The sequence below is a fragment of the Porites lutea genome, chromosome 4, assembly GCF_958299795.1.
Source record: "Porites lutea chromosome 4, jaPorLute2.1, whole genome shotgun sequence".
In the NCBI taxonomy this organism is placed as follows: Eukaryota; Metazoa; Cnidaria; class Anthozoa; order Scleractinia; family Poritidae; genus Porites; species Porites lutea.
Window position 1 is genome coordinate 30193183 of NC_133204.1, and position 16014 is coordinate 30209196.

A 16014-nucleotide genomic window follows, 5' to 3' on the forward strand; every position below is an offset into this window, starting at 1 on the left:
TGCGCCCGGCTGATGCACAAAAAGAACACCAGCAAAGACTGTGATAATAGAGACAATAATAATAATAATAATAATAATAATTAAATAAAATAATTAAAATCTTTATTACAAAACCTCAATTAAAATCCTATTTACAATCAACCTGCTGTTACAAAAAATCTAATTAATTCATCAAAACACTATCTACAATTCCATCCGTTACAAAAGAAACCCCTTGGCCTTCATTAGAGAACAAAAACAATCCTATATATAATAAGTGAAGAAAGAAACGATTCATTTACAAATTCTAAAAAATAGAAGTAACTTAACCTTACATAAAAAAAGAGGAAAAAGAATTATTAATAATAAAAATTCAAAATTCTATAAAATAAAGAATTCCATTATGCAGAGATATTAAGATCATACAATCGAATTATACTAATGACGGCTAAACCAGTGTCCATAAAAAGCCCTAAGTAGAAGCATATAGACACGTATTTCAGATATCCGCACTAGCGACATTTATTTTACAGTCTAATGATTGCTCTATCTTGCTACGAAATGGCGTTCACGAACCTCTGACGCATGCATGTACCGATCTTAAGAGTTCAAACGAGATCTGTGTCCTGAGCCAAGTGATTAGAACATGATAAGGCTCAGTGTCTTTCTGAGCTATCTTGTCTGCAAGATGCTTTAAGAACCGCTGACACTCGTTTCCCATTCCGCCATTGGTTCCAAACACTAAAGGCGTAAACGAACCCATTTCTACATCTAACACCCGCTGCTGGTACTTGCGCTTCTTCTCTTCTTCTTGCTCTTTGAACACTTCCGATGTTGGCTTGCTCTTGTAACACTTGGAGTTGACATGCGTAACTCTAACATCAAAAAATGCCGTAACTCCTCTTGCCCAGAAGCCTCCCGCTTTGATGTCCAACCTTGCCTCAGAACTTGTAACAGCGCTCCTCAAATAAAATCGCTCCTTGTCGAGGGGTTGAAGGCGTGGTTCGATTTCGACATTATTGCAGAACTTGTCGATGAATGTCGTTAACAAGTTCCGTACACTATCATGTCTCTGTGCTACAAACTCCCCCTTTTTACAAGAGAGGGCGTGACTAACGGTGAATTTATCCCCACATATGCAATGATTTGGTAAATCGACTAAGGGCAAGTCATAACACAAGCGTAGCGAGTCTCTGAACTCTTGCTTGTTGAGGGCTAAACCTTTGTCAGCGAGAGGCATCGCATTCAGCCAAGAATTTGAGCCCTTGTCCCTCGATTGATTAACCAGACACAGCAGGCCTGGGGAGAGGCTTGAATCAATGCTATCCATTTTCTCTTTGGCACTTGCTCTCTTAAGTGATTGTTGATGCCTCTTTAGCTCCCCCGTAGATCTTTCTCCTAGCACCATGATGGAACTCTGTGAAGTAATAGAATCTACATGTGCGGTGGTTATTAGTCTCGAGGCAGCAAACTGCTGCGGTGCCTCGGATTTCAGATCAGGAATGCCTAGACCCCCTTGACCCGTTGCTAAGGTAGCAAGTCTGCGCACCTCGTTAGGGAGAGGCTCTGATTGACCGAACAAAGTTGGGAGTAGTAAATCTTCAATCACTTCCTGGATTGGATCGACATAAACTTCAAACGATTCAATTGTGCGCATGAAGTAGGTGAACTTCGACTTGTAGCCTTTTGTGAAAGCAATATACGCTGCATGGAGCTGGCTCTTCGCTATTTCAGAGAGACGTTCGATTTCCTCTTTCCATGCACGAACCTTCTCCTCACAATACTGATCTTTGTATTCTTGCGACGCAATAACTGCTCCCAGATGGCGCTGACCTTCAGTGGTTATGTTGACTTCCTCTCCAAACACCCTCTTTGCTTCCTCCGCGAGTTCCCTAGACTTCACAATAAGCCAGCTCTTTGTCCCATTCACAAGGTAACCAAACTTTTGACCTTCCTTACTCAATTGCCTGTACCAGTTGTATAAGTGCACTATACTCCCTCCTCCAGCTGAGTTGTCTTCAAGCCACACCTGTTTAACCAATGGGCAATGATCCCTCAAATTCTGTATCATTATGGATGTATTAAGTGCGTACCATGGCATCGCTAGCGGATCTCCTTGTGTGTTGCCTTCTCGAGAAAGTATTTCACCTCCCCCACAAATAAACAGTCTAGATGGGCTTCTGTATGTGTTAATAACATAGAGCGCCATTTCTTTGCACATGATCTGGATATTGTGTAAGGCCGCTGACCTATTCATTTGGTTAAAAGCGTTACTAGCACCAATTAGCAATATTCCATCTGTATAATAATAATAATAATAATAATAATAATTAATAAACTTCTTAACATGAGGGTGACATAATTGCCTTTTCCAGGCTACCCTTACCCACTGCAACTTTAAGTGGCAAACCAGGCCTGGCTTGGCCTGGCCAGGCTTTGCCATGCTTTTGACCACACCCCTTATGCAAGGTCTCTTACAATAATACTTAAGTTATTAGGAGAGGAGGTAAAGAAAACCAACTGGCAGAAGGATAACCAGTAAGTGTGGCCAAGGGGTTGTACCTCGGGGATAACAAGAAACAAAATCCCGTGAGTCATCAGGGAGGGACGAACCTGGGACTGCAGGATTATGAGGCAATTGATACATAACTAAAGACGTTCTGCTTGGCCCCAGCTAGCCTAAGATAATGCCCTCTCCCTATTATCTCTAAATTTCAAAAAATGCCTGATCACATGTGGGATGAAATTATCAGAGGTTAAGCGTTTCTGATGCTATTTAGCTCTGACTCAAGACAGCACAAGATAATCTAGCAATCTTACATGGAGATACTTGGCAGGTTTCTTGGGACTGGGACCATCTTCAAGCGATTCCTATTTTGAAAATGATAATAAAAGAATCATAAATTATGGATGAAATGGTCTTGAACATTCATTGCTACTCAGAGTTTCATGCTTCTTGTGAAGCAATCATTGGGCAACTGCCAAAAGTAACAGTTACATTATCAAATAATATATAGAGAAAATAGAACAATAAATCCTAGGCGTGGCACATCACATCACTAATTAAGTGATGCCTACAAAGGTCATGTCACATTTGTAACAGACTCTAATAATCAAAGGAAGGCAGTTTTCAAAAGAAATTTCCTAGAATGTTTACTGAAAACAATATCTAAATTCAGGGTTGTCATTAAGAGCCGGGGGCTGGGGATTTTCCCCGGCTACTAAGAGAGTGGCCCCCAGCTACTTTTATTGGAAAATAGAAGAAAAATAAAACCACAAGAAATGCCTAGCCGTTCGATTCTCACACAACCATTTTAAATACCTTTTCATCTTCATGTGTTAAAAGGTGTTCTATTACTAGGCCTTCTGATTCCATCTCCTCCAGTATTGTGACAACATCCCAGCCACCATGTACCACTGATGGGAACAGGTCTGACCTCATACTATCTCCAAAATACAAAACCTACAGAGGCATTAATGAACATAAGGGCTAGCAAAATAAAATATTTTGGACTGGAAAATATCAATTAAGCATATATTGAACTCCGGGTCAAAGATAAAATTTTTTCCTGGCTTAAGGCAATCCCCTTTTTTTTCATTTAGCGTCAAGTGCATTTCCTGATATTGGGTTGGTCGGTTGGATTAAAAAAACCTAAAAAAACAAATCACAAGAAGTCTCGGAATTGGAGGCCCTGGTACCCCAGGACAACATTAAAAGTTAACATTTACATATTTGGATTAACAAAATATAGTGTAAAAATGTTCCATTTTGTCCCTGTTTTTCTCTATGTTGTTACTATGCCCATTTTTCAGAGCAAAAGAATTATTTCAAGTGAAAAATGGTTTAACTAAGTCGTTACTTCTTTTTTTGTTTGAAAATGCTAAAAATATGGGGTGGTTGGATGACGCTAAATGGAGAAAAAAAGAGGATGGCCTAAGTGGCCAGTGAAAATTATCTTAATCCTTAAGTCCTCCAGACTGATCACCAACATTTCCTTAAGGAATTAGTTGAAAGAATTTAATTTAAAAAATCAAAGCAATTTGCATGTACCTTAGATAATCATTAATATTGTTTTATTCTCATGACCCGTTCTCTTGATAATGTATAGATATTATTTGGAGAAAATTGACCATGATCACGCCTGGTAATTAAAAGGTTACATACCTTAAGGTTTTCTTTGTTGGTTTGTTTTTGAAGAAATGCAGTGAAGTCCCTGTGATTCCCTCTGCTATAAATTCTATTTTGCTGAAGCTGTTTTACAGGATCACCTTCTCTTTCACCATCTGTTAAAAGTTTAAATAAAGATTTTATTAAGAAATGATGTGATTGATCAACATGTCACGAGCATGGGGCATGTCAGGACGCATGTCATACATGAACTGTGTGTATGGCACAGCTAGCCATGAGTCCTTCGTAGCTCAGTGGTTAGAGCATCTGACTGGTGCACGGACGGTCATAGGTTCAATTACTGTCGCGAACTCAGACATTTTTCTTAGTTCAATATATATGCTCTTGACATGCTGATCATATCATTTCTCATTTCTTCACCTGGCTTAAAATTTACCATCTTTCTCTTTTTTATTACCTTTGCATCTCAACAAAATGAACACAGTCATACTGTAAACTAAACTGAGATAATTTTTCTACACATGAAAAAAATAATCATTCAGACGTTTTGACTAGTGGTCACATTTTCAAGTTGGTTCTCTCCTCATTTAAAATGCCTTTTTAAGGGTTTGCATCCATGAATCAAGTAAAAGAATTGCGACTTGATTCTTGATGATTACATCTTAAATCTCAAAACTCAATTATTACTGAAAGAATTATTAAACCAGAAAAGAGTTTGTCAAAGTTTTCAGTAATTGGCACCTCTCTTCTCTTGAAACTAGTTAGATGCAACTATCAACAGCCTTTATGCAACTGTCAAGTAACCAACTTACATCTTGAGGAAACAACTTGAAATGACCTTTCAAGCTTTACAGTTTATCAAGCACAATGAATTTATAGCCAGGCCAGCCAGACAAAACAATACCCAAAACCCGACAGCCAAAACCAGTCAATAAAATGAAAATGTAAATCAAAACACAGGAGCATTATTCAATATTTTTACCAATCTCATAAAACTGGGTTAGTTGTTCTTCGTACTTGAAAAAACCTGCAAAAATTATTAATAAAAAAATAAATAACATTTTAAATATAAATTAATCACTAGGTTATAATTTGTACTTTGCTCATGATCACACTTAAAATGAATCCCTCTTGGCTGACTGCTAGCTCTGGCATGATGTTCGATGTGTGTGAATGACTTTATAGCTTTTCATGTATACAAAATGTAGCGATCCATGCATGTGGCCAGTATAGTGTAGAAAAAGCCTCAATCTTTCTGATCACTAGTCTTAACATTATCATTGATTATCATCACATCTGGTAATTTTAAAGGCCTCATGGTAAGAGGTTGCTTATCAAAAGTATAAAAAGTGACTGACAAATTCAGGTAAAAGTTATTAAGCATTATGATAACTTAGGAGAAATTTGATGTTGATCTTTACCGGACTAAAACAGCTTTATACAATGCATAAGCACCTTCAATCTTAAGTGTGGGCACTTTCAGGACATAAACTGTATTATTATAAATTATGCATTAAAAATAATTATCAACAGTTGGTATGACCAGAAAAAACATGAGTTTGAAAGAAACCTGGTTTTCCAGCCATGCAAACAACAACATCAAACATTTCTGGCCAATGTTCCCTAAAACAAAATAAACCAATCAGATGTGTAATAGAGACAAAAGTAAAGTTAGCACCTTTTTGCATTTCAACATGCTTATTGCATTTGGTTCTTCCTTCTCTTCTGGACCGTTACTTAATCAAAAAGCACATATTAAGTAAAATGCTAAGAGGTTAGGTACAACCAAATTCAAGAACATCATCATCAACATATGAAATCATCACCATTATCATTACCACTAACACCACCGTTATTACCACTACCAACATCATCATCAGCCACAGCCGCATGAACATCATCATCATCATCATCATCAACCCATTCGCTCCCGGCCAGGAGATTTTGCCGAAAAACGCGTTTTGAAGGTACTCGAGTGGTTTTCTGGTCACTGTCATGCTATAAAGAGCTAAACCTTACCACAAACCGGTTTACAGGTCATACACTTCACGGCCTTCTGATCCAGATGCAAAATATCAGCTTGCGAAGTTCAGGCATGCGCAGAAAGCAAAATTTCGAGATAGTTTTTGGGTTTAAAAGTGACACAGCAGTCTTGACTTTTACTTTTTGCTTTCTCTCCTCCCCTCTTTTTTCGCTTTTCTTGCCTCATTTTTTTTCTCTTGCTGGGCATTTAGTAGGCTTCATTTTGGTGGGAATATAGTTTTTAGGAAAGCTTTTAGGATCTCAGGATTAGGTGAAAGGAAAGGTAGGTGAGCAAAGGAACAAGATTTTCATGGAGATTTTCAGGTCAATGCTACATGGTTTTTTGCCTCTTTCTCCGGTGTCCTTGACTGAATTGTGCTCATTCTGGTATGGTTTGAAAGATCTCTTCACTCTGTACAAGTTAGCGGACAAAGTTGTCCTTGACTGTTAAAACTGATGACGTCACAAAGGGTAGAAAGGACGTGGATCCGCACGGGCGGTTACGGGTAGTTCAGGGGCGAATGGGTTAAAATCATCATTATCATCATCATCATCATCATCATTAAAATCATCATTATCATCACCATGATTATCATTGCAACCATCATAAAGGTCATACAATATCATCTTCCTCATCATTATTGTCATCATTAATCTTATGATGTGGGACCTCAAAGGGGGGAGCAATGGTTCCACAGTACCAAAAATCTTAATCATTATGCTAAAATTAATAAGTATTCACCCTTACCCAACAGCAAAATTCATAAGAAGATTTGTGTAGTCAATGTATGAGTTGGTGAGGAGGAAGACTTTTTGCTTTCCATCTCTTAATGATTTAATCCAGTCAATAATTTTCTTGCTACATGGCTTTATAAATTTCGATGTGTTTTTTGTTATAACAGGAAAGAAGTACCCATTTTGATCTGAAAATAAAATAAAGAAAGAATTTCAAAAGTAGGTTGAGTTTGATCGTCTGGATGAATGTAGTCCTGAATAGGACTGTTGTTGTTGACAGTGACTGACGTTCCGACAACCTGTGCGGCAATCATCTTCAGAGTCAAAATGAGGTGTATCACGTCAGTTGATGGTATTATACTCTGGTTTTCGATCTGATTGGTCAATTACGTCGTGATGTTACTGGTCATCTGTCAGTTAAGCCGTGATGTTATTAGCTATGAAGACTCGTAATCAGTAATTGGTGCATTTCAATCCGTCTATTGTCACAGTTAAACAGTCATCTATTGTTAGTCAAATTGTCATTCTCTCTCTCTTACAGACGACCAATAACATCGCGACGTAATTGGCCAATCAGATCAATAACCAGAGTATAATACCATCAACTGATGTGATACAACTCACTTTGACTCTGAAGATGACTACTGCACAGGTTGTCCAAACATCAGTCACTGTCAACAACAACAGTCCTATTCAGGACTACGTTCACCCTACTTTTGAAATGACTCCTGGGTTCAAACCTTTCACAAATAAAGAATTGACGCAAAGTCAAAGTAACTTACGGTATTCATTAATACAGGTACACAGCAATGAATTTTTTCAACAAAGGTTATTACAAAATCAACCAAAATTTATCATCACAATATAATTTGTTACAATAATACATTTATGCTCCCTTTAGATGTGCAAGCATGCCCTGATACAAACACTATCAAACAAACAAAAAATAAAAATATTAATGACTTACCAGAAAAGTTTAGTGGATTAAAAACATGTCTTAACATATAAATTACATCAGGCCAAAAATTGTATTTTTCCAATCTTCCATTCTAGCAGAAGAAGAAAAACAGCAAAAAGATCACATTTACAATTTTTTGCACCAGCAAATTACAGATAACATTATTGTGATCAAACTTTGCTTACTGCTGATAATTGTAGGAAAAGTCATGTCCATTACCTTTTTATCTATTATATCAATGAGACGTGCACATATTACCATCACAGGAAGGTCAAAGTAATTCTCAAACACTCTAAACATGGAAGCTGTACCAGAAAAAGAAATCATACATGTACCATAATATTAAAATAAAATTATTGTTTTATTTGCTTATACTGGTTAAAGAAAATTGATATAGATAATAATTTTCTGAATGAAAATCATTTTCACCAATAGATGAGCTTAGGTGCTGGTGCCTACAAGGTTGTTGGAGATGGCAAAGCTCTAGCAAGAGGAAGGAGGTATCCATGGCAATCCTGCAAGCAGCCTCAACCAGGCACCGCCACACAGAACAGTTTAGTGGAATACTTACTGACCAATACCTACCCAGTGCTGTCAACTCTCGCGGATAATCTGGGAGACTCCAGATTTTGAACCGTTTCTCCCAGTCTCCAAATTAGACACCGAAATCTCCCGAATAATCACCAAACTTTGCCATTTCTTGTAGATTCAACTTAATGACAAGGAAATTTCAAATATTTTGTGTTGTTTGAGCTATTTTGCTGTTAACATTGAACGTTTCCTCACAAACTCAGGTATGCCATTGTAATATAAGTGGTAAAGTGATTAGTGGGAAGTAAACCAATCAGGTCAAATGTTACAATTCCAACAACATCTTTTTTGCGAGTTATTGCACAATTAATGATGTCATGTGTAATGTTTATTATGACGTCATCTATCATCCCTTCCCTATCAATTCTCAATAATTATTTGAAGACGTGGGGGGTTGACAGCCCTGCCTACCTAGCCCTGAGTTAAAAAAAGAGGGACAGAGGGTTGGGAGGAACACAGCTAAAAATGGCAAGCAAGAAACAAGGCTATAATGAAGACACTTTGAGAACAATGGGTTAGTACTTTGAGGCTATGAAAAAGACAAGATAATTTTCTTATTTAGTGATTTACACATTTTAAAAGACAGTGCATTTACAGCAGTTAAAAGGTATGTGAAAAGGGGTACCAGTAGTCAATAGAAGGTATACGAAAGGCTACTGCCATCCTTATGAATATTATTTTGAAAAACTGACTCTCCTCAAACTCCCATCGGAGCATTGGAAATTTCTCACTACATTGTGGTCTGTCCTTTTGGCATGATAGGAAATTTATGCAACCATGATGATGACCGCAGTAAAAGCAGAAACTTTCAGATAACATTACAAGTCAATAATGTACAAATTGTGTCTTACATTGTTGACTTGGATTTTCTTTCAGGCTGTTAATCTCGGGCCATATGCTCTTTTCTCCATACGTATCTGTAATTTCTTCTCTTGTCATCTGTTTTGTACCATGTGTTGCCCTTATAAAAATTAATGGTAAAAAGCATGAAAAAATTTCTTTTGGCTAAAAGGCATGTATTTCTATGGCAAAAATGGATGTTCATTTTTGCGCCACTAATTTGTACATGCATGTAACACTGTACACAAGGTTGGTGTTTTTCAATGACCATGTTGATGAGTTTTTTGGTAACAGTTCAGATGTAATTTAATTAAAAAAAAAAAGTGGTCATTGCAGTGAAGTGTTGGCTATTATAGTGTAAATTTGATTAAGTGCAAAAGAGTCAATAAGTGGTCAATGAGTAATGAGTCAATAGTTTGCATCTCTCAGATTTGCCACCAGTAACTGCTTTACAGTAGATACTGTATAGTGACAAACCTAAACCTAAATAAATGCTAACCACTTTTGAGTTAGTCATTGACCCTATAACCACTGTTGTTACTTTTTTAAAATGTTATGAAAGGCTACAATGTGAAAAAAGGACCAACACTTATCAAAACTAAAATTACCAGTAATTAACCCTAACCTTCATTGTCAATGCAATTACCCTCATCAATATTTTCACCTGCCACTTAACCCAAACCTGAATCATAGCTTCACTCATGACTCATTGACTCGTTTAACTCATAAAACAAGCTTTCCCTGTTTCGAGGGGTGGACGACATTTGATTCCTGCAAAATCAGCTGATCAAAATAGCCCTTGTGTATTTAACAATTAATGAATGAGGCTGAGTATCTTACGAAGAATTATGGAGATCGAGGAGGGTGTTATCCATCAAGGCCGTAGGCTGAGGCAGATAACACCCTCCGAGATCTTCATAATTCTTCATATGATACGAAAGCCGAATTCAATAATTGTTTTATTACTCATTCAAAATAATTCCTAGATTAAAAACATGGCTAAAACATGATGACCTCCATCAATCCATCGATGTAAAGTTCATCTTCGATAGTGCACGTTTAGGTTTGTGCAGCTCCACAATATTCTCCAAATAGCAGATGTCGCCCTTCGAGTTATGTACTTGCTGTTCTTGTCATGTTTTTAGCTATTTTTTCGCCTAGTTCTTACTATTGAAACGAGTGAAATGTCCGCCATTTTTCAAGTTCACAAGCAAAACAACTCAACCTCGTCCCCAGGTCTTCTCGGTTAACGGTGCCTTAACCTGCGAAAACACTGCATTTTTTATGTCATTTCCTTGTTAAACTAAAAAATCCTTCCAAATTTGGTCATCAGTAACTGGTTATGGTGAATTAAACGTGTGCTTTTAGCCAATCAGAATCGGGAAAATATTTTGAATGAATAATAAAAAGTGTTAAGTATTAGTAAAACCCAACTAGTGGTTTATTATCAATGCTGCGTTCTGATTGGTTGAGCTACTACTAGGCTATAAGTTATAGTCCACTGGTAGTGAAAAGCGCTGGCTTTTCAGTGGCAAAAAAGGATTAAAGTCTAGCTTTAACTAGCTAAGGTTATTTTGTCTCGATATTATTGACCAACTAGTTGGATTTTACTAAAACAATATTATTCCTCGAGCCCGAATGGGCTCTGAGTCAATAGCCCATTCGGGCTCAAATTATTGTTAAACATCTTGTTGTCAAGGAAACCAATTAAATGACACAACACAGACACCATTCCAGAAACTGCAAATGGCTGTAGCACAGAGTTTTAATACCAACCTCAGTATAAACCCATCTTTGTCAATTTTCAGGATATTTCCTTTTTGTGTGTCCAAGATCAGTCCCCTAAGACTGGAGAAAAAAAAAATGTCAGCTACAGTGTAAGTATACATGAAAGTAAAAAGGCATAGTCAGCTTATAGTTTTATGGGAAAAGCAATATTTATAAAAAAAAGAAAAACAATAGCAATAAGCATGTCATTAAATGAAGGTTCATTTTTATGATTACTATTATGCAATACTGACTTGGCCACTGGTAGGCTAGTGTAAGGCTGAATAAATGACTGTTTATTTTGTTACTTTTTTGATTACCTTGAACAACCTATGATACACAATCTGGTGTACAGCCATGATCTCTATATAAATATTTGAAAAAGGATGAGAATGGATAAGGCTTTGCAAGCTGAAAATACGGTCATTCATACCAAAAGTCCTTGAGGTCTTCAAAGTTGTCTTGCAATAAGCTGGAATCATAGCCTTTGTCTTTAACCAAGGCTTCGGTGAATATTTTATAAATAAACTGGAAAAAAAGAAAAGAACTTGATAAGGTATATCATAGAAAAAGCCGCTTGCTAAATAAACTAAAACAATATGATACTGAACAAACATCCCCATGATGTGATCCCACAGGGATATGGAGGTACTCAGGACTCAAAGCAGTGTTTATTTTAGGAGTTGGCCAATGAGGGCCTCATGATCACATACATGAGCCATTTCTGAAATTGTAAAGGGTTCTGTTTCACGAAGGGAATTTTAAAAGGCCTAAGGAATTTAATCCTTTTTGTACCAACTGGTTTGAAATTAACTTTCTTTTGATCAACACTCTTTTCCTTCTCTTCCTCAGTTTTTTTTTTCTTTTTTTGTCTTCATATTATTTTCAACCTTGCCGCAAATTTAATTTCTCAAAGAGTTCTGATCCTTTGGTTAACTGCATCAAGTTACATTATTTTCAACAAAAGTAACAAATAATTTGCTTAAAAAGCTTGTCATTTCAGATTTCAGTTACAGAACTTTTCATCACAACTTGAAAGACATCAGTACCTCTGTATTCAACTCTATTCACTGCTCGCGATTATGTGTTACCCTTGGAGTAACTTTGAGCCTCCCACATGACAGTGTATCACATATCACCGATTATTTATTTATTATTTCTTTCATGATACACATGGCCTATGCCACAGGTAGGGTAGTTCACTGCAAAGGTTGTTCAAAGCCTGTTTAACTTTAATCCTGGATTACTATGGGTTATAGGAGGCAGGGTGGCCAAGCGGTTAGAGAGCTGGACTCGCAATTCTGAGGTACCGAGTTCAAGTCCTGCTCTGACCACTAGCTGGATTTGTTCACGGTACTCCTGAGTTGACATCCTCGGCCATGTTTGTAAATAGCCAACTGGGATTCTTAACCCTGTTAAGTTTGATTTGAATTATTTGTTTCAGGCATTTGCTCGGCTCCACTAGCATCAGTGCTATAAACACTGCCTAGGGTAAATAACAAATTTTGTGGGCTTCTTTGAAGGATCCGCCCCCCGCCCCAATTTGAAAGCCCGCTATCCTTGGGGGTAGGGGGTCGTTGCTGAGGAGAAATAAATGGAATGTCCCATACAAGTAGTATGATTTTGCTGCATGCATTTGAGTGGGGCTGTGCAGAAATCTATCCTTAAATTGTCGTCCATGGCACTCTTTGCATCTTTACGTTATAAAGTGATCAGCACTACAAACAAAAACACCCTAATAATGTAAGAAGCACAATTTCCACGTGGATATAAGCTTACTTAACTTGAGTATGAAATTTAAGATGAAAGTAGGGAAACCTTTATATTGGGACCAAACACCCCAAAAAAACAATCGTAAAAGCTAGATCATGCCTTGAACTAAACATTTTTTGTGTGTTGTATCAAATAAACGCCTCTAGTGAACAAGATAGGGAGGAAGTTAACATCGGTTTATTTTTCCGCGCGCTTTTTCAGGCTCAGACACCGCCATTTTCCAAACTCACCGGGTAAAGATAATCCAGCTTATACTGAATCAATGTATGATCTAGATCAAACCCAATCCAGTCGTAGTCATTTAAACTTGTCATTTTAACCGTAGTCTTTCTTTCTGGCGTTTTGTGGAGACTTGTATAACGAGTGGAGATCGCACGGGAGATATCACGAGCGACGTTCCGTGAACGGAAATTAACAAAATCGAGGCGAAAGCCCTGGAAACAACAATTGCGAGATTGTTCCCAGGCTACCCAAGGTCCAGGCGTAGCTAACAATGGACGACGACATCCGATCATTTGAGCAAGTTGTATATAGTTTCGTCGCATAACAGCTTCGATTTGTTGTTTATTTAGCGTATTCTGGTCCTGATTCTGCTCTGCCCTGCAAATGCAAATGTGCCCTGGTGCAGTGGGTGTAGGAACGCTGCGATGTCAGGTTGCCAAGCAACAAACGCAGCGTTGCGTGACGGCCCTTGTAAGTTATCGCCGGGGCAAACAAATGCATCCTGATACGTCTACGATACTCTTTTTCTACGCAGGCTGGGTGAAATAGTTTAAGAAATACCTTTCCCTAAGTTTATGGATCTACCTTAACTCGATACAAGTTTTTTTCTTTCCCTTTTCTTTCTTTTCATTCCAGGTATGTTTGCAGGATAGTTTCACTACTTCACCCCACCCACAGAAAAGTTAAGTGTACATTGTTCGGGAGAACACAATATTTAGAAAATATCTTTGTAAATAGTAAAAAAAAAACATTTATTTTATTACCTATGTACAGTTGTCCACAATTATATTATTGATTTCCATTCAATTACTATTAACAAGCTAATAAACGCGTATAAGATTTTCTTCAATACTACCAAGTAAACAAACTAGCCTCCTTCGCAGCCACTTGGGCAGGAGTCACACAAGTTCCCTGCGGCAGGAAGCTTACGTGACTCCAACCCGAGCGGCCGCAAAAAAGACTAATAAGAAACACGACATGGGAAATGATTAAACCCTACTTTAATTCACAGTACTTGGGCATCTTAGTCATCTACACATCATTGAAAGTTAAGGAAATTAATATTGTCAGTAATATTATCATGGTACACTTTTCAATAAAACCATTTTCTGGCTACCCAGTTTTAAACCAGCCACAAAACACTTATTAACAATAACAATCATTTTAAAAAAGTACAAAAACTATTACACAGCTGTTATTTTATAACTTGTCTTTAGCTACAGTGAAAATAATATTATATTTTCATACAAATACTATGTACACCTTTTCTCCATTCATCAAATTTTTTTTTCTACTTCCAATATTCTGAGTTTCCTTGATATTTTGCTCATCATTGGAAGTCTGCAGGTAGATACTTTATTTTTTTGCCGATAACTATAGCCCGAAAAACAGCCAACAATTAACAAGGCTACTGCTGGTTTCCCCACGAAATGGCTTCTGAGAAAAAAACAGAAATTTTATTCTGATGACACATCACAACTGAGATCTGGGTAGTGCTCTGATTGGTTGAAGCAAATTTCCCTCGCAGCATGACCAATAAGAAGCACTACCCAGATCTGGGTAAGTGACACATCATCAGTATGGAATTTCTGCACTCATTTCTCAGTAGCCTGTTCCAGGTGTTCAGATAGTGGGGAGTGGTGCAAAGTAAAAAGGAGTCACCCCTCTACTTTTCATCACTTTCCCTACTTTGCACCACTCCGCACTATCTGAACGCCTGGAACAGGCTAATTTCTCAGACATTTCAGGAAGAAACCAGTGGTGGAGTCGCGAAATGTCGTTTGTTTTCTCAGGGTATCATGACTGGTGGCTAACTGATCTTTTCCTCAAAAGATCTGAGAATTTAGCTCTGTATTGTTCAGAAACATATCTACAACTCAGTTCACAGTTCATGGCATGCGACATTCACTAGTGGTTGACCTAACAGTCAAAACAATTTCAATGGCGTTCCATCATATAAAACTCTCATTACCAATGAGTTCATTTTCCTTGAAATTTTCATTACCTTTAATAAAAATTATTTTAACAACTTCATTGGAAAAAAGTCTATAGCCGTGCAATAATCCTCTTACTGTGGACAACTCTTTACTTGGAACAGTTTTGTTGGTTCTGTGGAGACCAAAATGCACAGAATGCAAACTCCATAAAAAGGAAAAAAAGATTTTTTTTCAAAAAAACAGACAAATGCTCAAGCCCTCTACTGCATTACAGGTTTTCTGTATTTCACTTACTGTTGCATCTAAAGAAGCATTCTTTGAAGTGCTGTGAACATAAAAGGACTCGCACAATGATACTTCATGAATTTTACGGTGATATGAGACTTCATATGTTGACTATCTGCTGGATTTGCAGTTTGGAAAATATGAAATTTGCATGAAGGAAAAAGAAGTGGAAGGTGTTTGTTGAAGGCCAATTGAGATCGATACAGGGATCATGATCAGAATCAAAGTCCTTCTTAAACATGAATTACTAAGGATTTGGAAATGATAATTGTGTATAGACGTATTTTTAGTGTTTGGATGTTTGTTTTACTGTATAAAGTGATGGATGTTTGTGACTGCCTCAATATGTAAAGCTTTTTTTCATAAAATCATTGTCTACCTACAAGCCTAATTTATTTGAAAATTATTATTGATAACTTTGGGTGGGGTTAAGGGGTGGGGGCTTTCTCTACATTAGGGAGCTTTAACAAAGGCACTTTTGATCAACACAGGTCAACTGGAACTGTGGCTTTTTCCCTTCTCATATGCCTTGGCATTACCAAATTTGTATTGCTGGGCATCTTTACTCTAACTTATAGACACAAATTGCCTGATTATGTTTGCAAAAAGTCCCCTTGCAGTTGACAAGCATCGCTTAAAATGCCTTTGGTTAAGCTCTCTATTGTTGGGGGAGGGGGTTAGTGCTTGATGATTTCTGAGTCTCCAAAACCTTCAGTCTCTACAAGACTACATTAACTGTGCATGCTCAAGGTTACAAAAAAAATCTTATACTAGAC

At 37.4% G+C, this 16014-nt stretch overlaps 2 protein-coding genes across 2 annotated transcripts in view; both read right to left on the minus strand.

The window, feature by feature from the left end:
* LOC140932915 (uncharacterized) overlaps nt 1-2080 on the minus strand; it is a 3134-nt gene extending 1054 nt beyond the window's left edge. The window contains exon 1 of the mRNA XM_073382410.1: nt 915-2080. Coding sequence (XP_073238511.1) covers nt 915-2080 — 1166 coding nt within the window. The remainder of the gene's footprint in view (nt 1-914) is intronic.
* The window catches only part of LOC140933267 (5'-nucleotidase domain-containing protein 1-like), an 18403-nt gene extending 5214 nt beyond the window's left edge, over nt 1-13189 (minus strand). The window contains exons 1-12 of the mRNA XM_073382792.1: nt 13025-13189; nt 11455-11549; nt 11031-11102; nt 9266-9375; nt 8043-8128; nt 7833-7914; nt 6879-7053; nt 5679-5731; nt 5091-5135; nt 4145-4263; nt 3302-3442; nt 2800-2850 (exon numbers count right to left, since the gene is read on the minus strand). Of these exons, the coding sequence (XP_073238893.1) occupies nt 2800-2850; nt 3302-3442; nt 4145-4263; nt 5091-5135; nt 5679-5731; nt 6879-7053; nt 7833-7914; nt 8043-8128; nt 9266-9375; nt 11031-11102; nt 11455-11549; nt 13025-13108 (1113 nt within the window). The 5' untranslated portion in view covers nt 13109-13189. The remainder of the gene's footprint in view (nt 1-2799; nt 2851-3301; nt 3443-4144; nt 4264-5090; nt 5136-5678; nt 5732-6878; nt 7054-7832; nt 7915-8042; nt 8129-9265; nt 9376-11030; nt 11103-11454; nt 11550-13024) is intronic.
* Between the last annotated feature and the right edge of the window lie 2825 nt (nt 13190-16014).